A 26794-nucleotide genomic window follows, 5' to 3' on the forward strand; every position below is an offset into this window, starting at 1 on the left:
TTCCTCTACTGAAAGTGAACCATACCACGTGGTTAACTTTTAGACTATTGATACCGACAGAATAAGAACAAGTCTTTGATATTAATTATTAGTCTGCAGCTAAGTAAATTATATCATTGAACGCGAAGACCAACGAAACATCCATTCTATAACGACATTAATGAATGTCGCTTTGAAAGATCCATCCTAACCGAGAGAGAGAGAGAGAGAGAGAGAGAGAACTCTCCATCAGAACGACGCTCGAACAAGGATCCCGACGACACACTGAGCGTAAATATATATTGATTGCAATTGTTCCCGAATGAGTGAGCGTTCAATTGTCAATTGTTAATATTAATGAACTCTGTGTACCTTCTCAGCTGACCGTTTATGACCCATTGTCTAACAGACCAGCCATGCCTGTTAGCCATTAGGGCACATTACTATACCAATCCTTTGTGACGATAATTACTGTTTGTATGTTTTCTGTTAATGACTTAGTGTAGTAAATAAATGATTTTAAGACAATTGATGTATGGATGATTTTAGTAAAGACTGGGTTCGTGCAGATGCAACAATTTACGACGTTTGGAATGAGACTGGACTCGAGGTAAAATACACCATTTAAACCAGAAGATAATCGGCCTATACTATAATAGAATATAATATTATAATATAGGAAAGTTATATTAGGAAAATTATAGCTTTGCAATCTGAATATTCTCCTTGGTGCCCCGATCTCCTAGTTAATTACAATTAAACGATTAATCAGTTTAATCGCGTGATAATAATTACAGGGAGTTAATTGATAAACATGTCTTCAGTTTAATGGTACCCCAAAGACACGACACTAGTATATTTCTCATTGTAAACCCACTAACCCTAACCTAGTATGTTTCTCATTGTAAACCCACTAACCCTAACCTTAACCTAGTATGTTTCTCATTGTAAACCCACCAACCCTAACCCTAACCTAGTATGTTTCTCATTGTAAACCCACCAACCCTAACCCTAACCTAGTATGTTTCTCATTGTAGACCTAGTAACTCTAACCTAGTATGTTTCTCATTGCAGACCTAGTAACTCTAACCTGGTATGTTTCTCATTGTAAACCCACCAACCCTAACCCTAACCTAGTATGTTTCTCATTGTAAACCCACCAATCCTAACCCTAACCTAGTATGTTTCTCATTGTAAACCCACCAACCCTAACCCTAACCTAGTATGTTTCTCATTGTAGACCTAGTAACTCTAACCTAGTATGTTTCTCATTGTAGACCTAGTAACCCTAACCTAGTATGTTTCTCATTGTAGACCTAGTAACTCTAACCTAGTATGTTTCTCATTGTAGACCTAGTAACTCTAACCTAGTATGTTTCTCATTGTAAACCCACCAACCCTAACCCTAACCTAGTATGTTTCTCATTGTAGACCTAGTAACTCTAACCTAGTATGTTTCTCATTGTAAACCTAGTAACCCTAACCTAGTATGTTTCTCATTGTAGACCTAGTAACTCTAACCTAGTATGTTTCTCATTGTAAACCTAGTAACCCTAACCCTAACCTAGTATGTTTCTCATTGTAGACCTAGTAACTCTAACCTAGTATGTTTGTCATTGTAGACCTAGTAACCCTAACCTAGTATGTTTGTCATTGTAGACCTAGTAACCCTAACCTAGTATGTTTCTCATTGTAGACGTAGCAACTCTAACCTAGTATGTTTCTCATTGTAGACCTAGTAACCCTAACCTAGTATGTTTCTCATTGTAAACCCACCAACCCTAACCCTAACCTAGTATGTTTCTCATTGTAAACCCACCAACCCTAATCCTAACCTAGTATGTTTCTCATTGTAGACCTAGTAACTCTAACCTAGTATGTTTCTCATTGTAGACCTAGTAACTCTAACCTTGTATGTTTCTCATTGTAGACCTAGTAACTCTAACCTAGTATGTTTCTCATTGTAAACCCACTAACCCTAACCTAGTATGTTTCTCATTGTAAACCCACCAACCCTAACCCTAACCTAGTATGTTTCTCATTGTAAACCCACCAACCCTAACCCTAACCTAGTATGTTTCTCATTGTAGACCTAGTAACTCTAACCTAGTGTCATGACGTTGGCCTCTTTTGGTACAGGGAGGACAGTTGACCCCCTCCCCTTTTGCACCATCCCCAACCTACCTTCCCCCACCCAGTGCCTGTGTGAAGGAGTGGTAAAATTCCAGGAGAGTCTCTGGCCACATGGCCCATAGAGAGACACAGGAAATTCTTCCAACTCACAGAATTGGGGAACCGAATGACATTTGTGTTCTGGAGAAGGTATGGAAGATTGGTGAAGAATCCAGCTACGAACTGGTCCGCTTGGTACCATTTTGTGATACTCAGAAGAGACAATATAGCCATATTACCATAAAACTGTTTATATAATAGCCTCAGCTTGAGACTTGCATCATAATGGTTGTATAAAATGTATTAATAAGGATAAAGCTATTTGTAATACATTGAGATGCTATGTACTGATGTTAATGTGATAGAATTGGATTTCTGTACCAAGCTTCACTCAGCCATCGGCACGCCCCCAAGGGACACAGACAGGACCAGGCGTCATTTGACAAGCCTGTTCAAGGGTCACTATAAAACTATACCCTGAGCTACATTTCTCGAGACCAGGCCTCCACTCCATGGCCAATAGGTTTTACCATCCAATTCCTCTACTGAAAATGAACCATACCACGTGGTTAACTTTTAGACTATTGATACCGACAGAATAAGAACAAGTCTTTGATATTAATTATTAGTCTGCAGCTAAGGAAATTATATCATTGAACGCGAAGACCAACGAAACATCCATTCTATAACGACATTAATGAATGTCGCTTTGAAAGATCCATCCTAACCGAGAGAGAGAGAGAGAGAGAACTCTCCATCAGAACGACGCTCGAACAAGGATCCCGACGACACACTGAGCGTAAATATATATTGATTGCAATTGTTCCCGAATGAGTGAGCGTTCAATTGTCAATTGTTAATATTAATGAACTCTGTGTACCTTCTCAGCTGACCGTTTATGACCCATTGTCTAACAGACCAGCCATGCCTGTTAGCCATTAGGGCACATTACTATACCAATCCTTTGTGACGATAATTACTGTTTGTATGTTTTCTGTTAATGACTTAGTGTAGTAAATAAATGATTTTAAGACAATTGATGTATGGATGATTTTAGTAAAGACTGGGTTCGTGCAGATGCAACAATTTACGACGTTTGGAATGAGACTGGACTCGAGGTAAAATACACCATTTAAACCAGAAGATAATCGGCCTATACTATAATAGAATATAATATTATAATATAGGAAAGTTATATTAGGAAAATTATAGCTTTGTAATCTGAATATTCTCCTTGGTGCCCCGATCTCCTAGTTAATTACAATTAAACGATTAATCAGTTTAATCGCGTGATAATAATTACAGGGAGTTAATTGATAAACATGTCTTCAGTTTAATGGTACCCCAAAGACACGACACTAGTATGTTTCTCATTGTAGACCTAGTAACTCTAACCTAGTATGTTTCTCATTGTAGACCTAGTAACCCTAACCTAGTATGTTTCTCATTGTAAACCCACTAACACTAACCTAGTATGTTTCTCATTGTAAACCCACTAACCCTAACCTTAACCTAGTATGTTTCTCATTGTAAACCCACCAACCCTAACCCTAACCTAGTATGTTTCTCATTGTAGACCTAGCAACCCTAACCTAGTATGTTTCTCATTGTAAACCCACTAACCCTAACCTAGTATGTTTCTCATTGTAAACCCACTAACCCTAACCTTAACCTAGTATGTTTCTCATTGTAAACCCACCAACCCTAACCCTAACCTAGTATGTTTCTCATTGTAAACCCACCAACCCTAACCCTAACCTAGTATGTTTCTCATTGTAGACCTAGTAACTCTAACCTAGTATGTTTCTCATTGCAGACCTAGTAACTCTAACCTGGTATGTTTCTCATTGTAAACCCACCAACCCTAACCCTAACCTGGTATGTTTCTCATTGTAGACCTAGTAACTCTAACCTAGTATATTTCTTATTGTAAACCTAGTAACCCTAACCTAGTATGTTTCTCATTGTAGACCTAGTAACTCTAACCTAGTATGTTTCTCATTGTAAACCTAGTAACCCTAACCTAGTATGTTTCTCATTGTAAACCCACTAACCCTAACCCTAACCTAATATGTTTCTCATTGTAAACCCAACAACCCTAACCCTAACCTAGAATGTTTCTCATTGTAAACCCACCAACCCTAACCCTAACCTAGTATGTTTCCAATTGTAGACCTAGTAACTCTAACCTAGTATGTTTCTCATTGTAGACCTAGTAACTCTAACCTTGTATGTTTCTCATTATAGACCTAGTAACTCTAACCTGGTATGTTTCTCATTGTAAACCCACCATCCCTAACCCTAACCTAGTATGTTTCTCATTGTAGACCTAGTAACTCTAACCTAGTTTGTTTCTCATTGTAAACCTAGTAACCCTAACCTAGTATGTTTCTCATTGTAGACCTAGTAACTCTAACCTAGTATGTTTCCCATTGTAAACCTAGTAACCCTAACCTAGTATGTTTCTCATTGTAAACCCACCAACCCTAACCCTAACCTAGTATGTTTCTCATTGTAAACCCACCAACCCTAACTCTAACCTAGTATGTTTCTCATTTTAGACCTAGTAACTCTAACCTAGTATGTTTCTCATTGTAAACCTAGTAACCCTAACCTAGTATGTTTCTCATTGTAGACCTAGTAACTCTAACCTAGTATGTTTCTCATTGTAAACCTAGTAACCCTAACCCTAACCTAGTATGTTTCTCATTGTAGACCTAGTAACTCTAACCTAGTATGTTTCTCATTGTAGACCTAGTAACCCTAACCTAGTATGTTTCTCATTGTAGACCTAGTAACCCTTACCTAGTATGTTTCTCATTGTAGACCTAGCAACTCTAACCTAGTATGTTTCTCATTGTAAACCCACTAACCCTAACCCTAACCTAGTATGTTTCTCATTGTAGACCTAGTAACCCTAACCTAGTATGTTTCTCATTGTAAACCCACTAACCCTAACCCTAACCTAGTATGTTTCTCATTGTAGACCCACTAACTCTAACCCTAACCTAGTATGTTTCTCATTGTAGACCTAGTAACCCTAACCTTAACCTAGTATGTTTCTCATTGTAAACATAGTAACCCTAACCTAGTATGTTTCTCATTGTAGACCTAGTAACTCTAACCTTGTATGTTTCTCATTGTAGACCTAGTAACCCTAACCTAGTATGTTTCTCATTGTAGACCTAGTAACTCTAACCTAGTATGTTTCTCATTGCAGACCTAGTAACCCTAACCTAGTATGTTTCTCACTGTAGACCTAGTAACCCTAACCTAGTATGTTTCTCATTGTAAACCCACCAACCCTAACCCTAACGTAGTATGTTTCTCATTGTAGACCCACCAACCCTAACCCTAACCTAGTATGTTTCTCATTGTAGACCTAGTAACCCTAACCTAGTATGTTTTTCATTGTAGACCTAGTAACCCTAACCTAGTATGTTTCTCATTGTAGACCCACCAACCCTAACCCTAACCTAGTATGTTTCTCATTGTAGACCTAGTAACCCTAACCTAGTATGTTTCTCATTGTAGACCTAGTAACTCTAACCTAGTATGTTTCTCATTGTAGACCCACTAACCCTAACCTAGTATGTTTCTCATTGTAGACCCACCAACCCTAACCTAGTATTTTTCTCATTGTAGACCTAGTAACCCTAACCTAGTATGTTTCTCATTGTAGACCCACCAACCCTAACCCTAACCTGGTATGTTTCTCATTGTAGACCCACCAACCCTAACCTAGTATGTGAAACACACAGAAATAACTTGAAGGAATGGGACAACTGTTTCATCATCAAACACTTCAAGGTCCAGATGAGAGCAGCAACATGATCTTATTCAACTGATGACGGGGACCAATCAGACTCACCGATGGAAGCTTCTCCTCCATGGCCCTCTCTATGGCGATATCCACCATGTTGGCTGACAGGTCCAGGCCCAACACCTCCACGCCGAAGGCCTGCAGAACATCATTGTCATCACGATCATAATCATCATTGGGATATATGACCTAACCCGATCCTATTGTTTATAATGTGAATGTGCATATAGTGGACTGGACCATTTCTCCTATATACTAATGTCACTTGGGCTGACCTTTGCCATGTAGAAGTTTCCGCCACCGATGCCACACCCCACATCCAGCACCTTCATCCCAGGCTTCAAGTTCAGCAGGTCCACAAACTCCTTTTTTACCACAAAGTTAAAAAACAGAAAGTGTCAAGCCCATTCCAATAATAACTACACACACATGTCTGGTATTTGTATATAGAGAAGGCCAAAAGAGCACAGTACCGTGGCAGTCTGTGTAACCCAGTCTAAACAGTAACTACACAGCCTCTACAGTGTGTTGTCCTTCCATATTTCAGCAGTCTGTGTAACCCAGTCTAAACAATAACTACACAGCCTCTCCAGTGTGTTGTCCTTCCATGTTTCAGCAGTCTGTGTAACCCTGTCTAAACAGTAACTACAGCCTCTCCAGTGTGTTGTCCTTCCATGTTTCAGCAGTCTGTGTAACCCAGTCTAAACAGTAACTACACAGCCTCTCCAGTGTGTTGTCCTTCCATGTTTCAGCAGTCTGTGTAACCCTGTCTAAACAGTAACTACAGCCTCTCCAGTGTGTTGTCCTTCCATGTTTCAGCAGTCTGTGTAACCCTGTCTAAACAGTAACTACGGCCTCTCCAGTGTGTTGTCCTTCCATGTTTCAGCAGTCTGTGTAACCCAGTCTAAACAGTAACTACAGCCTCTCCAGTGTGTTGTCCTTCCATGTTTCAGCAGTCTGTGTAACCCAGTCTAAACAGTAACTACACAGCCTCTCCAGTGTGTTGTCCTTCCATGTTTCAGCAGTCTGTGTAACCCTGTCTAAACAGTAACTACACAGCCTCTCCAGTGTGTTGTCCTTCCATGTTTCAGTGATTTTTATTCAACTTTGTCATGGTTCACATATCCATCTGTCCATAGGAAAAAAACAACCTTTCTACTATGGGTCTTGATGTCCCAAACCTATGTTGGCTATGTGTGTGTGCATGCGTGACTGTGTGTATGCCCGTGTGAGTGTGTGCAGGACTCCCCCCTACCTTGGTAGTGCTGGGTCCGCCAGTGCTGACGTATCCTGCCCCAAACATCTTCTCGTAACGCAGGATGCCGTTGCGTGTGTACTGCTGGTTGTCCAGGAACTGCTGGAAGGTTCTGAAGCCCTCTTGACAGGAGGTGTCCCGACCCACCTTCTCCAACAACCAACACACCTGGTTCTGGTTGTTCTTCATCTGAAGAGGGGAAGAAACAGGAAGATATGGGGAGAGTAATATGCCACACACACACGCACGCACGCACGCACGCACACACACACACACACACACACACACACACACACACACACACACACACACACACACACACACACACACACACACACACAGTAAAGCAACCTACCTTGATGTATGTCTGCACGATTTTATTGAGCACGATGTCAAAGCCAAACACCTGCTTCTCCGCTCCCTCTGACTCCTCCCACAGTGTTGTTGTCATCAGGTGACTGTAGTTGGCCGACGATCTGTAGTGGGTGGGGTTAAATGTCCTCTTACAGTCACCTTGAGAGAGAGACAGAGAGAGAGAGAGAGAGAGAGAGAGAGAGAGAGAGAGAGAGAGAGAGAGAGAGAGAGAGAGAGAGAGAGAGAGAGAGAGAGAGAGAGAAAGAGAGAGAGAGAGAGAGAGAGAGAGAGACAGAGAGAGAGAGAGATAGAGAGAGACAGACAGACAGAGAGACAGAGACAGAGAGACAGAGAGAGACAGGTATAAAGGAGATGGACCCACTGGTTGCCCTCTAGGTTACAGAGAGCTGGTAGTCCCATCCACTAAACTACCAGGTGTGAAACAGGGAAGAGACTCAGGGGGTATGCTAATTTGGTATAGAGCAGACCTAACCCACTCTATTAACCTGTTGGGGCTAGGGGGCAGTATTTTCACGGCTGGATAAAAAAACGTACCCGATTTAATCTGGTTATTAATCCTACCCAGTAACTAGAATATGCATATACTTATTATATATGGATAGAAAACACCCTAAAGTTTCTAAAACTGTTTGAATGGTGTCTGTGAGTATAACAGAACTCATTTGGCAGGCAAAACCCTGAGACATTTTCTGACAGGAAGTGGATACCTGATGTGTTGAATTACCTTTAAGCCTATGCCATTGAAACACACAGGGGTTGATTAACCTGTTAGGGCTAGGGGGCAGCATTGACACGGCTGGATAAAAAACATACCCGATTTAATCTGGTTACCACTCCTACCCAGTAACTAGAATATGCATATACTTATTACATATGGATAGAAAACACCCTAAATTTTCTAAAACTGTTTGAATGGTGTCTGTGAGTATAACAGAACTCAAATGGCAGGTCAAAACCTGAGAGATTCCTTTACAGGAAGTGGCCTGTCTGACCATTTGTTGAACTTCTTTTCCATCTCTATCATTTACTAAGGATCTCTGCTCTAACGTGACACTTCCCACGTCTTCCATAGGCTCTCAGAGCACGGGAAAAAACAGAATGTCGTCATTCCAGCCCCAGGCTGAAACACATTATCGCCTTTCTCAAGTGGCCGATCAAGAGACACTGGCTTATGCGCGTGACCCCGACCGCCCCCGCCTTTGGGATTTTTTCCTCTGTTTGCCGAAAAGGAGATTCCCTGTCGGAATATTATCGCTTTTCTACGAGAAAAATGTCGTAAAAATTGATTTTAAACAGCGGTTGACATGCTTCGAAGTACGGTAATGGAATACTTAGAATTTTATTGTCACGAATTGCGCCATGCGCGTGACACTTCTTTACTATTTCGGATAGTGTCTGGAACGCACGAACAAAACGCCGCTATTCGGATATAACGATGGATTATTTTGGACCAAACCAACATTTGTTATTGAAGTAGCAGTCCTGGGTGTGTATTCTGACGAAGACAACAAAAGGTAATGAAACTTTTATAATAGTAAATATGATTATGGTGAGTGCTAAACTTGCCGGGTGTCTAAATAGCGAGCCCGTGATGCCTGGGCTATGTACTTAGAATATTGCAAAATGTGCTTTCACCAAAAAGCTATTTTAAAATCGGACATATCGAGTGCATAGAGGAGGTCTGTATCTATAATTCTTAAAATAATTGTTATGCTTTTTGTGAACGTTTATCGTGAGTAATTTAGTAAAATGTTAGCGAATTCCCCGGAAGTTTGCGGGGGGTATGCTAGTTCTGAACGTCACATGCTAATGTAAAAAGCTGTTTTTTGATATAAATATGAACTTGATTGAACAAAACATGCATGTATTGTATAACATAATGTCCTAGGGTTGTCATCTGATGAAGATCATCAAAGGTGAGTGCTGCATTTAGCTGTCTTCTGGGTTTTGGTGACATTATATGCTGGCTTGAAAAATGGGTGTCTGATTATTTCTGGCTTGGTACTCTGCTGACATAATCTAATGTTTTGCTTTCGTTGTAAAGCCTTTTTGAAATCGGACAGTGTGGTTAGATTAACGAGAGTCTTGTCTTTAAATGGCTGTAAAATAGTCATATGTTTGAGAAATTGAAGTAATAGGATTTTTAAGGTTTTGAAAATCGCGCCACAGGATAGCAGTGGCTGTTACGTAGGTGGGACGAATTCGTCCCGCCTAGCCTAGAGAGGTTAATGTTTTGGCACTTCCTATTGCTTCCACTAGATGTCACCAGCCTTTACAAAGTGTTTTGAGTCTTTTACTGTGAGATCTGACCGAACAAGAGCCATGGAACGGTGATGGCCGATTAGACTCTGGCGCGCGAGTTCATGTTGGGTACCCTCGTTCCAATACGTTATAAAAGAGAATGCATTCGTCCACCTTGAATATTATTCATGTTCTGGTTAAAAAAGGCACTAATGATTTATGCTATACAACGTTTGACATGTTTGAACGAACGTAAATATATTTTTTCCCCTCGTTCATGACGAGAAGTCCGGCTGGCTTAGATCATGTGCTAACAACACAGATCTTTTTGGATATAAATGATGAGCTTTTTTGAACAAAACTACATTCGTTATGGACCTGGGATATCGGGAAGTGACATCTGATGAAGAGAATCAAAGGTAATGGATTATTTACATAGTATTTTCGATTTTAGATCTCTCCAACATGGCCGTTTGTCTGTATAGCAAAGCATATTTTTCTGGGCGCAGTGCTCAGATTATTGAAAAGTGTGATTTCCCAGTAAGGTTATTTTTAAATCTGGCAAGTTGATTGCGTTCAAGAGATGTAAATCTATAATTCTTTAAATGACAATATAATATTTTACCAATGTTTTCTAATTTTAATTATTTAATTTGTGGTGCTGACTTGACTGCCGGTTATTGGAGGGAAACGATTTCCTCAACATCAATGCCATAGTAAAACGCTGTTTTTGGATATAAATATGAACTTGATAGAACTAAAAATGCATGCATTGTCTAACATAATGTCCTAGGAGTGTCATCTGATGGAGATTGTAAAAGGTTAGTGCATCATTTTAGCTGGTTTTATGGTTTTGGTGACCCTGTCTTTGAATTGACAAAACATTACACACAGCTATTGTCAATGTACTCTCCTAACATAATCTAACTTTATGCTTTCGCCGTAAAACCTTTTTGAAATCGGACAACGTGGTTAGATTAAGGAGATGTTTATCTTTCAAAGGGTGTAAGATAGTTGTATGTTTGAAAAATTTGAATTTTGACATTTATTTGGTTTCAAATTTGCCGCTCTTGAAATGCACCTGCTGTTGATGGAGTGCACCACGGGGGGGACGCTAGCGTCCCACCTAGCCCATAGAGGTTAAATTAGTCAAAACAGGAACATTTTACATCTGGCTAGAAATGAATAAGGAAATGATCTCAACAGAGAAACATGTCCTCATGTGTGCTACCTATATCCCCCCAGTAGAATTCCCATACTTTAACGATGACAGCTTCTACATCCTAGAGGGGGAGATCAACAATTTCCAGGCCCAGGGACATGTACTAGTCCGTGGCGACCTAAATGCCAGAACTGGACAAGAACCTGACAGCCTCAGCACACAGGAGGACAAACACCTACCTGGAGGTGACAGCATTCCCTCCCCCATATTCCCCTCCAGACACAACTATGAAAACATAACCAACAAAAACGGGTCACAAGTCGTGCAGCTCTGTTGGACGCTGGTTATGTATATAGCCAATGGTAGGCGTCGAGGGGACTCCTATGGTATTCCTGGACAAAATGTTTCACTGTAATAGTGAAGGTGTAAACATGGCAGTAGAAAACCTAAACACTATATCTGACCTCAGCTTCCATATCAAATCAAAAAATGTCAAGCAGACAACCTAAGAAAATTAACAACAATGACAAATGGTTTGATGAAGAATGCAAAAACCTAAGAAAGAAATAGAGAAACCTGTCCAACCAAAAACATAGAGACCCAGAAAACCTGAGTCTACGTCTTCACTATGGTGAATCACTAAAACAATACAGAAATACACAACGGAAAGAGAAGGAACAGCACATCAGAAATCAGCTCAATGTAATTGAAGAATCCATAGAATCAAACCACTTCTGAGAAAATTGGAAAACACTAAACAAACAACACGGGAAGTTATCTATCCAAAACTGAGATGTTTGGATGAACCACCTTTCCAATCGTTTTGTCTCAATAACAAACAACAAACAACAAACAGCAAAAACATATAAATGATCAAATACACATCTTAGAATCAACTATTAAAGACTACCAGAACCCACTGGATTCTCCAATTACATTGAATGAACTACAGGACAAAATACAAACCCAACAACCCAAAAAGGTCTGTGGGGTTGATGTTATCCTAAATGAAATTATAACATATACAGACCACAAATTCCAATATTTGGCTATATTTAAACTCTTTAACATCATCCTCAGCTCTGGCATCAACAAATTGGCGAGGGCACTAGAACAGTCTGCAGCACCTGGCCTCACCCTACTAGAATCTGAAGTCAAATGTCTACTGTTTGCTGATGATCTGGTGCTTCTGTCCCCAACCAAGTAGAGCCTACAGCAGCACCTAGATATTCTGCACAGATTCTGCCAGACCTGGGCCCTGACAGTAAATCTCAGTAAGACAAAAATAATGGTGTTCCAAATAAGGTCCAGTTGCCAGGACCACGAATACAAATTCAATCTAGACACCGTTGCCCTAGAGCACACAAAAAACTATACATACCTCGTCCTAAACATCAGCGCCACAGGTAACTTCCACAAAGCTATGAACGATCTGAGAGAGGAAGAAGGGCCTTCTGTGCCATCAAAAGGGACATAAAATTCAACATACCAATTAGGATCTGTCTGAAAATACTTGAATCAGTTATAGAACCCATTGCATCAGTTACAGAACCCAGTTATAGAACCCATTGCATCAGTTACAGAACCCAGTTATAGAACCCATTGCCCTTCATGGCCTGGGGTCTGCTCACCAACTAAGAATTCACAAAATGGGACAAACACAAAATTGAGAATTCTGCAAAAATATCCTCTGTGTACAATGTAAAACACCAAATAATGCATGCAGAGCAGAATTAGGCTGATACCCGCTAATTATCAAAATCCAGAAAAGAGATGTTAAATTCTACAACCACCTAAAAAGAAGTGATTCCCAAACCTTCCATAACAAAGCCATCAACTACAGAAAAATAAACCTGGAGAAGAGTCCCCTAAGCAAGCTGGTCCTGGGGCTCTGTTCACAAACACAAACAGAACCCACAGAGCCCCAAGACATCAACACAATTAGACCCAACCAAATTATGAGAAAACAAAAACATAATTACTTGACACATTGGAAATAATTTTCAAAAAAACAGAACAAACTAGAATGATATTTGGCCCGAAACAGGGAGTACACAGTGGCAGAATACCTGACCACTGTGACTAACCCAAAATTAAGGAAGTCTTTGACTATGTATAGACTCAGTGAGCATAGCCTTGTAATTAAGAAAGGTCGCCGTAGGCAGACCTGGCTCTCAAGAGAAGACAGGCTATGTGCACACTGCCCACAAAACCTCATGCCAAATGTATGACCATATTAGAGACACATATTTCCCTCAGATTACACAGACCTACAAATACTTCGAAAAACAAATCCAATTTTGATAAACTCCAATATCTATTGAGTGAAATAACCAGTAGGTGGAAAACTACCCAATTGTCATACTTGAGTAAAAGTATAGATACCTTAATAGAAAGTGACTCAAGTAAAAGTAAAAATCACCCAGTAAAATCCTACTTGAGTAAAAGTCTAAAAGTATTTGGTTTTAAATATACTTAATTATCAAAATTAAAGTATAAATAATTAAGAATTCCTTATATTAAGCAAAGCAGACAGCACCATTTTTTTGCTTTTAAAATGTACAGATAGCCAGAGGTACACTACAACACTCAGACATTATTTATGCAACATGCATTTGTGTTTAGTGAATCCGCCAGGCCAGAGGCAGTAGGGATGACTACTTGTTCTTTTGATAGGTGCTTGAATTTGAACCATTTTCCTGTTCTGCTAAGCATTCAAAATGTAACAAGTATTTTTGGTTGTCAGGGAAAATGTAAGTAAAAAGTACAGATACCCCACCTATGTATGGAGGTATGGCAATACCTCCACCTCTACCCACTCTGTCTGCTCTGTAGACATTATACCCAGCTAACAGAACATCTGAGTCTGAAACAGAGATACAGAGCCAGGATTCAGATATAATCAATATGTCAGCATGTGATTGTGAGACAAGTATTTCAATAAAATCTAACTTCTGGATCAAGCTTCTAGCATTCAAATGAATAAATCCAAGGCCACTATTTCGAGAGCTCATATCAGATGGAGCATTCAAGGTAATGTCAGATGAGCGACACTTCCTCGTGTAGCCACTGACAGGCCTGAGTTGGATGGAGACGAGATTACTTCTAACAATATCCCTCTGCCTGTACGAGGAAGTGGCAACACGGTACCTTGACAGTAGTGTAACAATAACATAAAGTCCATCCACAGTTTCATCCATGTTCGCAGCACCTGTAGAACTATTTAAAGCTATGGGGGGAGCAGTGAGTATAGCCTGATGGGGAATCGACCAATTCCGAGTATCAACCCCCATGGCTATATATTGTCAATTCTCACATGCCCTGTTTGAGGCTATAGTGAGAGCCAGGTTTGAGGAGAGAATGCTTGTACCATACCTATTCAGATGTAATCCATCCCGGAGAAATACATTTGGTCGATGTAGAAAAGCTGTAAAATTGTCCACATATTGTATGCTTATTGAACCACAATAACCTTTAAGCCAGATGTGTAGCTGGCGTATACAACTGAAATGATTATCCGTAGAGCGTGGAGACGGGAATGGACCTGAAAAAATGCGTTGTTTACCTGATTTAAGTAGAGTATGAATCAGTGACTTAAAGTCCTTTTTAAGTTGCTCAGATTCCTGTAGTTTAATAACATTTGACCCTACATGGACAGTGATAGCTGAAGCAGTTGGGTGTTCACTAATGAGTAGCGGGATCATACAGTCCATGTCCTGGATCCAGGAACCCAGGTAACAGATGATCTCTGCTTTCCTAATAGAAACATTTTGGATCATAGATGAGCCCACAATAAGGACAGTGGGACTACTGCTTGGTCAATTTTTTAAGTTGCGTCTCTCTTGAGTTAGTAGAGCTGTTGTAGAGCTGTTTCGTTGTAAATTGTTTAGATGGCAGGGGTATCACTTGCTTTCGGGCAAAGTTGTTTGTTCTTTTGGGGCCAGAGGCAGAAATCTCAGACTCTTCCAATACCCGGTATCTGTTTCCCAGTTCCAAGGCATCACTTTGCCTTGGCGATTTTCCGTACAGTAATCCATGGCGTTTTTCCATACAGTAATCCATGGCAATTTTCCGTACAGTAATCCATGGCGATTTTCCGTACAGTAATCCATGGCGTTTTTCCGTACAGTAATCCATGGCTCCTGAGGTGGAGCAGAGGGATTGGAGCAGACCGGGTGCTTGAGTATAGGTCCCGGTAATGGCCAAGGCTCTTCTAGCGGGATCAAAGCATTTCTTACAGCTGCAGGCTCTTCTGAGGCCGTGGCGACAAGCCATGGGCAAGCGGCTTCGTTCACCACATTTTTGGCAGACTCAAGCAAAGAGTCAATCAGCTGTTCATCTTCTTTAATCTGATGAAGAATAGACACTCTACCCTCCAATTCAGCGATTTTCTGGGTTAGTTGTTGGCAATTGACACATCCAGGGGTGAGTTTGGTCATTATTCTGATTAGTTAGCTAGCAACGCTAACTAGCTTTGGTGTGGGGGTAGGCCCAAATTGAGCTAATACGCTAGCTAGCATTACGCCGCTACCGCGAGTCCAATACGATTTTCATTGCAGATAGTCTGTTTGTAACCCCACTCACTGCTTATATAGTCTGTTTGTAATCATAAAAGTGACCATGTAGGAAGCTACCACGAGTCCAATACCATTTTCTTTGCGATTTTCTATGAATGTGTGGGATGTGAATGACTTTAGCTTCCCTCCAGGCCTGAGTGCACATGCTCTCTAGTAGGCTTAAATTCACGTCAGATAGTAGACTATCTGATGTGAATTTATGTAACTCATGAAGGTGAAAGTGGACTGAATAGTGATCTGTTAACTTCTTTGGGATAGGGGGCAGTATTTTTACGGCCGGATAAAAAAACGTACCCGATTTAATCTGGTCACGACTCCTGCCCAGAAACTAGAATATGCATAATTAGTAGATTTGGATAGAAAACACTCTAAAGTTTCTAAAACTGTTTGAATGGTGTCTGTGAGTATAACAGAACTCATATGGCAGGCCAAAACCTGAGAAGATTCCATACAGGAAGTGCCCTGTTTGACAATTTGTTGTCCTTCTGTTGCATCTCTATCGACATTACAGCATTAGTGCTGTAACGTGACACTTTCTAAGGCTTCCATTGGCTCTCTAAAGCCGCCAGAAAGTGGAATGGGGTGTCTGCTGGGCAAAGTACAGCAGCTCTGTTTGTGAGTGGTCAGCCTGGGGACAGTGAGACTGTAGATGCGCGGTCACGAGACTTCTCCATTTTTTTCTTTCAGCCTTTGAATGAACACAACGTTGCCCGGTTGGAATATTATCGCTATTTTAACGAGAAAAATAGCATAAAAATTGATTTTAAACAGCGTTTGACATGCTTCTAAGTACGGTAATGGAATATTTTGAATTTTTTTGTCATGAAATGCGCTCGCGCGTCACCCTTCGGATAGTGACCTGAACGCACGAACAAAACGGAGGTATATGGATATAACTATGGATTATTTGGAACCAAAACATCATTTGTTGTTGAAGTAGAAGTCCTGGGAGTGCATTCTGACGAAGAACAGCAAAGGTAATCCAATTTTTCTAATAGTAATTCTGAGTTTAGGTTGTCCCAAACTTGGTGGGTGTCAAATTAGCTAGCCGTGATGGCCGAGCTATGTACTCAGAATATTGCAAAATATGCTTTCGCCGAAAAGCTATTTTATAATCGGACATAGCGATTGCATAAAGGAGTCCTGTATCTATAATTCTTAAAATAATTGTTATGTATTTTGTCAACGTTTATCATGAGTAATTTAGTAAATTCACCGGAAGTTTTCGGTGGGTATTCTAGTTCTGAACATCACATGCTAATGTAAAAAGCTGGTTTTTGATATAAATATGAACTTGATTGAACAAAACATGCATGTATTGTATAACATAATGTCCTAGGAGTGTCATCTGATGAAGATTATCAAAGGTTAGTGCTGCATTTAGCTGTGGTTTGGGTTTATGTGACATATATGCTTGCTTGGAAAATTGCTTGCTGTTGAGGACAGGCGGAACGTCTGTCCTCAACAGGTTAAGTAAGGTATTAAATTATGAGAGGACGACAGGATGAGAAGAGTATCTGGGTAGATATATCACCATGTTGCTTCCACCTATCCAAACCTCTCATCTCTACAGGAGGGTCTAGGGATTCATCAGACTGGAACCTCTCAGCTTTACAGGAGGGTCTAGGGATTCATCAGACTGGAACCTCTCAGCTCTACAGGAGGGTCTAGGGATTCATCAGACTGGAACCTCTCAGCTTTACAGGAGGGTCTAGGGATTCATCAGACTGGAACCTCTCAGCTCTACAGGAGGGTCTAGGGATTCATCAAACTGGAACCTCTCGGCTCTACAGGAGCCTCTAGGGATTCATCAGACTGGAACCTCTCAGCTCTACAGCAGGGTCTAGGGATTCATCAGACTCAAACCTCTCAGCTCTACAGTACGGTCTAGGGATTCATCAGACTGGAACCTCTCAGCTCTACAGGAGGGTCTAGGGATTCATCAGAAAGAACCTCTCAGCTCTACAGGAGGCTTTAGGGATTCATCAGACTCAAACCTCTCAGCTCTACAGAAGGCTTTAGGGATTCATCAGACTCGAACCTCTCAGCTCGACTGTAAGACTCACAATAGATATTCAGGTGATATTAAAGCTCGTACCTGATTGGTGGTTGCAGGACTCCCTGAAAAACAGGTATCCTCCGGGGCGGAGCCATCCCAGCATCTTCTCTGTTAGTGACCTCAGCTCCTCGTCACTCAGATACATCAGCAGCCAGTTGGAGAAGATGATGTCATAACTGATGGGGGGGGGGGGGTTACAAATCAGAATAGCTTCACAACTGATGGGGGGGTACACATCAGAATAACATCACAACTGATGGGGGGGTACACATCAGAATAAATTCACAACTGATGGGGGGGTACACATCAGAATAACATCACAACTGATGGGGGGGTACACATCAGAATAACATCATAACTGATGGGGGGGGGGGTACACATCAGAATAACATCATAACTGATGGGGGGGTACACATCAGAATAACACCACAACTGATGGGGGGGTACACATCAGAATAACATCATAACTGATGGGGGGGGGTGTACACATCAGAATAACATCATAACTGATGGGGGGTTACACATCAGAATAACATCATAACTGATGGGGGGTACACATCAGAATAAAATCACAACTGATGGGGGGTACACATCAGAATAACACCACAACTGATGGGGGGGTACACATCAGAATAAATTCACAACTGATGGGGGGGTACACATCAGAATAACATCACAACTGATGGGGGGGTACACATCAGAATAACATCATAACTGATGGGGGGGGGGGTACACATCAGAATAACATCATAACTGATGGGGGGGTACACATCAGAATAACACCACAACTGATGGGGGGGTACACATCAGAATAACATCATAACTGATGGGGGGGGGGTGTACACATCAGAATAACATCATAACTGATGGGGGGTTACACATCAGAATAACATCATAACTGATGGGGGGTACACATCAGAATAAAATCACAACTGATGGGGGGTACACATCAGAATAACACCACAACTGATGGGGGGGTACACATCAGAATAACATCATAACTGATGGGGGGGTACACATCAGAATAACATCATAACTGATGGGGGGGTACACATCAGAATAACACCACAACTGATGGGGGGGTACACATCAGAATAACATCATAACTGATGGGGGGGGGGGGGGTACACATCAGAATAACATCATAACTGATGGGGGGGTACACATCAGAATAACATCATAACTGATGGGGGGTACACATCAGAATAACATCATAACTGATGGGGGGTACACATCAGAATAACATCATAACTGATGGGGGGTACACATCAGAATAACACCACAACTGATGGGGGGGTAAACATCAGAATAACATCATAACTGATGGGGGGGGGGGGGGGGTACACATCAGAATAACATCATAACTGATGGGGGGTACACATTAGAATAACACCATAACTAATGGGGGGTACACGTCAGAATAACATAATAACTGATGGGGGGGTACACATCAGAATAACATCATAACTGATGGGGGGTACACATCAGAATAACATCATAACTGATGGGGGGGGGTACACATCAGAATAACATCATAACTGATGGGGGGTACCCATCAGAATAGGTCTGGATGTTATAGAGGCTCACAAAGTTTATAACAAGTACCAATGCATTATACCCATCGGCTTTATGCAACGCCTTTATAGTGCACTACTTTAGAGCCATATTGGCCCTGGTAAACAGTAGTACACATTAGAATAACACCATAACTGATGGGGGGTTTACAAATCAGAATAGCTTCACAACTGATGGGGGGGTACACATCAGAATAACATCACAACTGATGGGGGGGTACAAATCAGAATAGCTTCACAACTGATGGGGGGGTACACATCAGAATAACATCACAACTGATGGGGGGGTACACATCAGAATAAAATCACAACTGATGGGGGGTACACATCAGAATAACACCACAACTGATGGGGGGGTACACATCAGAATAACATCATAACTGATGGGGGGGGTACACATCAGAATAACATCATAACTGATGGGGGGGTACACATCAGAATAACACCACAAATGATGGGGGGGTACACATCAGAATAACATCATAACTGATGGGGGGGGTACACATCAGAATAACATCATAACTGATGGGGGGGTACACATCAGAATAACATCATAACTGATGGGGGGTACACATCAGAATAACATCATAACTGATGGGGGGGTACACATCAGAATAACATCATAACTGATGGGGGGGTACACATTAGAATAACACCATAACTGATGGGGGGGTACACATCAGAATAACATCATAACTGATGGGGGGGGTACACATCAGAATAACATCATAACTGATGGGGGGGTACACATCAGAATAACACCACAACTGATGGGGGGGTACACATCAGAATAACATCATAACTGATGGGGGGGGGGGGGTACACATCAGAATAACATCATAACTGATGGGGGGGTACACATCAGAATAACATAATAACTGATGGGGGGTACACATCATAATAACATCATAACTGATGGGGGGGTACACATCAGAATAACATCATAACTGATGGGGGGGTACACATCAGAATAACATCATAACTGATGGGGGGGTACACATCAGAATAACATCATAACTGATGGGGGGGTACACATCAGAATAACATCATAACTGATGGGGGGGTACACATCAGAATAACATCATAACTGATGGGGGGGTACCCATCAGAATAACATCATAACTGATGGGGGGGGGGGGGGGGGTACACATCAGAATAACATCATAACTGATGGGGGGGGTACACATCAGAATAACATCATAACTGATGGGGGGTACCCATCAGAATAGGTCTGGATGTTATAGAGGCTCACAAAGTTTATAACAAGTACCAATGCATTATACCCATCGGCTTTATGCAACGCCTTTATAGTGCACTACTTTAGAGCCATATTGGCCCTGGTAAACAGTAGTACACATTAGAATAACACCATAACTGATGGGGGGTTTACAAATCAGAATAGCTTCACAACTGATGGGGATGTACACATCAGAATAACATCACAACTGATGGGGGGGTACACATCAGAATAAAATCACAACTGATGGGGGGTACACATCAGAATAACACCACAACTGATGGGGGGGTACACATCAGAATAACATCATAACTGATGGGGGGGGTACACATCAGAATAACATCATAACTGATGGGGGGGTACACATCAGAATAACATCATAACTGATGGGGGGTACACATCAGAATAACATCATAACTGATGGGGGGGTACACATCAGAATAACATCATAACTGATGGGGGGGTACACATTAGAATAACACCATAACTGATGGGGGGGGGGGGGTACACATCAGAATAACATCATAACTGATGGGGGGGGGGGGTACACATCAGAATAACATCATAACTGATGGGGGGGTACACATCAGAATAGCATCATAACTGATGGGGGGTACACATCAGAATAACATCATAACTGATGGGGGGGTACACATCAGAATAACATCATAACTGATGGGGGGGTACACATTGGAATAACATCATAACTGATGGGGGGGTACACATCAGAATAACATCACAACTGATGGGGGGGTACACATCAGAATAACATCATAACTGATGGGGGGGGTACACATCAGAATAACATCATAACTGATGGGGGGAGTACACATCAGAATAACATCATAACTGATGGGGGGGTACACATCAGAATAACATCATAACTGATGGGTGGTACACATCAGAATAACATCATAACTGATGGGGGGAGTACACATCAGAATAACATCATAACTGATGGGGGGGTACACATCAGAATAACATCACAACTGATGGGGGGTACACATCAGAATAACATCACAACTGATGGGGGGGTACACATCAGAATAACATCATAACTGATGGGGGGGTACACATCAGAATAACATCATAACTGATGGGGGGTACCCATCAGAATAACATCATAACTGATGGGGGGGTACACATCAGAATAACATCATAACTGATGGGGGGTACACATCAGAATAACATCATAACTGATGGGGGGTACACATCAGAATAACATCATCACTGATGGGGGGGTACCCATCAGAATAACATCATAACTGATGGGGGGGGTACACATCAGAATAACATCATAACTGATGGGGGGGTACACATTGGAATAACATCATAACTGATGGGGGGGTACACATCAGAATAACATCACAACTGATGGGGGGGGGGTACACATCAGAATAACATCATAACTGATGGGGGGGTACACATCAGAATAACACCACAACTGATGGGGGGGTACACATCAGAATAACATCATAACTGATGGGGGGGGGGTACACATCAGAATAACATCATAACTGATGGGGGGTTACACATCAGAATAACATCATAACTGATGGGGGGTACACATCAGAATAAAATCACAACTGATGGGGGGTACACATCAGAATAACACCACAACTGATGGGGGGGTACACATCAGAATAACATCATAACTGATGGGGGGGTACACATCAGAATAACATCATAACTGATGGGGGGGTACACATCAGAATAACACCACAACTGATGGGGGGGTACACATCAGAATAACATCATAACTGATGGGGGGGGGGGGGGGTACACATCAGAATAACATCATAACTGATGGGGGGGTACACATCAGAATAACATCATAACTGATGGGGGGTACACATCAGAATAACATCATAACTGATGGGGGGGTACACATCAGAATAACATCATAACTGATGGGGGGGTACACATCAGAATAACACCACAACTGATGGGGGGGTACACATCAGAATAACATCATAACTGATGGGGGGGGTACACATCAGAATAACATCATAACTGATGGGGGGGTACACATCAGAATAACATCATAACTGATGGGGGGTACACATCAGAATAACATCATAACTGATGGGGGGGTACACATCAGAATAACATCATAACTGATGGGGGGGTACACATTAGAATAACACCATAACTGATGGGGGGGGGGGGTACACATCAGAATAACATCATAACTGATGGGGGGGGTACACATCAGAATAACATCATAACTGATGGGGGGGTACACATCAGAATAACATCATAACTGATGGGGGGGTACACATCAGAATAACATCATAACTGATGGGGGGGTACACATCAGAATAACATCATAACTGATGGGGGGGTACACATCGGAATAACATCATAACTGATGGGGGGGTACACATCAGAATAACATCACAACTGATGGGGGGGTACACATCAGAATAACATCATAACTGATGGGGGGGGTACACATCAGAATAACATCATAACTGATGGGGGGTACCCATCAGAATAACATCATAACTGATGGGGGGGTACACATCAGAATAACATCATAACTGATGGGGGGGTACACATCAGAATAACATCATAACTGATGGGGGGGTACACATCAGAATAACATCATAACTGATGGGGGGGTACACATCAGAATAACATCATAACTGATGGGGGGGTACACATCAGAATAACATCATAACTGATGGGGGGGGGGGGGTACACATCAGAATAACATCATAACTGATGGGGGGGGGGGGGGGTACACATCAGAATAACATCATAACTGATGGGGGGGGTACACATCAGAATAACATCATAACTGATGGGGGGTACCCATCAGAATAGGTCTGGATGTTATAGAGGCTCACAAAGTTTATAACAAGTACCAATGCATTATACCCATCGGCTTTATGCAACGCCTTTATAGTGCACTACTTTAGAGCCATATTGGCCCTGGTAAACAGTAGTACACATTAGAATAACACCATAACTGATGGGGGGTTTACAAATCAGAATAGCTTCACAACTGATGGGGGGGTACACATCAGAATAACATCACAACTGATGGGGGGGTACAAATCAGAATAGCTTCACAACTGATGGGGGGGTACACATCAGAATAACATCATAACTGATGGCAGAATAACACCACAACTGATGGGGGGGTACACATCAGAATAACATCATAACTGATGGGGGGGGTACACATCAGAATAACATCATAACTGATGGGGGGGTACACATCAGAATAACACCACAAATGATGGGGGGGTACACATCAGAATAACATCATAACTGATGGGGGGGGGTACACATCAGAATAACATCATAACTGATGGGGGGGTACACATCAGAATAACATCATAACTGATGGGGGGTACACATCAGAATAACATCATAACTGATGGGGGGGTACACATCAGAATAACATCATAACTGATGGGGGGGTACACATTAGAATAACACCATAACTGATGGGGGGGTACACATCAGAATAACATCATAACTGATGGGGGGGTACACATCAGAATAACATCATAACTGATGGGGGGGTACACATCAGAATAACACCACAACTGATGGGGGGGTACACATCAGAATAACATCATAACTGATGGGGGGGGGGGGTACACATCAGAATAACATCATAACTGATGGGGGGGTACACATCAGAATAACATAATAACTGATGGGGGGTACACATCATAATAACATCATAACTGATGGGGGGGTACACATCAGAATAACATCATAACTGATGGGGGGGTACACATCAGAATAACATCATAACTGATGGGGGGGTACACATCAGAATAACATCATAACTGATGGGGGGGTACACATCAGAATAACATCATAACTGATGGGGGGGTACACATCAGAATAACATCATAACTGATGGGGGGGTACCCATCAGAATAACATCATAACTTATGGGGGGGGGGGGGGGGGTACACATCAGAATAACATCATAACTGATGGGGGGGGTACACATCAGAATAGGTCTGGATGTTATAGAGGCTCACAAAGTTTATAACAAGTACCAATGCATTATACCCATCGGCTTTATGCAACGCCTTTATAGTGCACTACTTTAGAGCCATATTGGCCCTGGTAAACAGTAGTACACATTAGAATAACACCATAACTGATGGGGGGTTTACAAATCAGAATAGCTTCACAACTGATGGGGGGGTACACATCAGAATAACATCACAACTGATGGGGGGGTACACATCAGAATAAAATCACAACTGATGGGGGGTACACATCAGAATAACACCACAACTGATGGGGGGGTACACATCAGAATAACATCATAACTGATGGGGGGGGTACACATCAGAATAACATCATAACTGATGGGGGGGTACACATCAGAATAACATCATAACTGATGGGGGGTACACATCAGAATAACATCATAACTGATGGGGGGGTACACATCAGAATAACATCATAACTGATGGGGGGGTACACATTAGAATAACACCATAACTGATGGGGGGGGGGGTACACATCAGAATAACATCATAACTGATGGGGGGGGGGGTACACATCAGAATAACATCATAACTGATGGGGGGTACACATCAGAATAGCATCATAACTGATGGGGGGTACACATCAGAATAACATCATAACTGATGGGGGGGTACACATCAGAATAACATCATAACTGATGGGGGGGTACACATTGGAATAACATCATAACTGATGGGGGGGTACACATCAGAATAACATCACAACTGATGGGGGGGTACACATCAGAATAACATCATAACTGATGGGGGGGGTACACATCAGAATAACATCATAACTGATGGGGGGTACCCATCAGAATAACATCATAACTGATGGGGGGGTACACATCAGAATAACATCATAACTGATGGGTGGTACACATCAGAATAACATCATAACTGATGGGGGGAGTACACATCAGAATAACATCATAACTGATGGGGGGGTACACATCAGAATAACATCACAACTGATGGGGGGTACACATCAGAATAACATCACAACTGATGGGGGGGTACACATCAGCATAACATCATAACTGATGGGGGGGTACACATCAGAATAACATCATAACTGATGGGGGGTACCCATCAGAATAACATCATAACTGATGGGGGGGTACACATCAGAATAACATCATAACTGATGGGGGGTACACATCAGAATAACATCATAACTGATGGGGGGTACACATCAGAATAACATCATCACTGATGGGGGGGTACCCATCAGAATAACATCATAACTGATGGGGGGGGTACACATCAGAATAACATCATAACTGATGGGGGGGTACACATTGGAATAACATCATAACTGATGGGGGGGTACACATCAGAATAACATCACAACTGATGGGGGGGGTACACATCAGAATAACATCATAACTGATGGGGGGGTACACATCAGAATAACACCACAACTGATGGGGGGGTACACATCAGAATAACATCATAACTGATGGGGGGGGGTACACATCAGAATAACATCATAACTGATGGGGGGTTACACATCAGAATAACATCATAACTGATGGGGGGTACACATCAGAATAAAATCACAACTGATGGGGGGTACACATCAGAATAACATCACAACTGATGGGGGGGTACACATCAGAATAACATCATAACTGATGGGGGGGTACACATCATAATAACATCATAACTGATGGGGGGGTACACATCAGAATAACATCATAACTGATGGGGGGGTACACATCAGAATAACATCATAACTGATGGGGGGGTACACATCAGAATAACATCATAACTGATGGGGGGGGTACACATCAGAATAACATCATAACTGATGGGGGGTACCCATCAGAATAGGTCTGGATGTTATAGAGGCTCACAAAGTTTATAACAAGTACCAATGCATTATACCCATCGGCTTTATGCAACGCCTTTATAGTGCACTACTTTAGAGCCATATTGGCCCTGGTAAACAGTAGTACACATTAGAATAACACCATAACTGATGGGGGGTTTACAAATCAGAATAGCTTCACAACTGATGGGGATGTACACATCAGAATAACATCACAACTGATGGGGGGGGTACACATCAGAATAAAATCACAACTGATGGGGGGTACACATCAGAATAACACCACAACTGATGGGGGGGTACACATCAGAATAACATCATAACTGATGGGGGGGGTACACATCAGAATAACATCATAACTGATGGGGGGGTACACATCAGAATAACATCATAACTGATGGGGGGTACACATCAGAATAACATCATAACTGATGGGGGGGTACACATCAGAATAACATCATAACTGATGGGGGGGTACACATTAGAATAACACCATAAC

At 41.8% G+C, this 26794-nt stretch overlaps 1 protein-coding gene across 7 annotated transcripts in view; it reads right to left on the reverse strand.

The window, feature by feature from the left end:
- LOC123744681 (uncharacterized) overlaps window positions 1–26794 on the reverse strand; it is an 81612-nt gene that overhangs the window by 28753 nt on the left and 26065 nt on the right. For all 7 annotated transcript variants that reach the window (XR_014378840.1, XR_014378841.1, XM_082956098.1 and 4 more), the window contains 5 exons: window positions 17683–17819; window positions 7585–7742; window positions 7230–7418; window positions 6250–6339; window positions 6023–6112 (listed from right to left, as the gene is read on the reverse strand). Coding sequence is in view for 5 of the 7 variants with exons in the window: in XM_082956098.1 (XP_082812224.1) it covers window positions 6023–6112; window positions 6250–6339; window positions 7230–7418; window positions 7585–7742; window positions 17683–17819 (664 nt within the window). In the remaining 2 variants the exon portion in view is untranslated. The remainder of the gene's footprint in view (window positions 1–6022; window positions 6113–6249; window positions 6340–7229; window positions 7419–7584; window positions 7743–17682; window positions 17820–26794) is intronic.

Source organism: Salmo salar, chromosome 09 (assembly GCF_965601325.2).
Source record: "Salmo salar chromosome 09, fSalSal1, whole genome shotgun sequence".
Classification (NCBI taxonomy): Eukaryota; Metazoa; Chordata; class Actinopteri; order Salmoniformes; family Salmonidae; genus Salmo; species Salmo salar.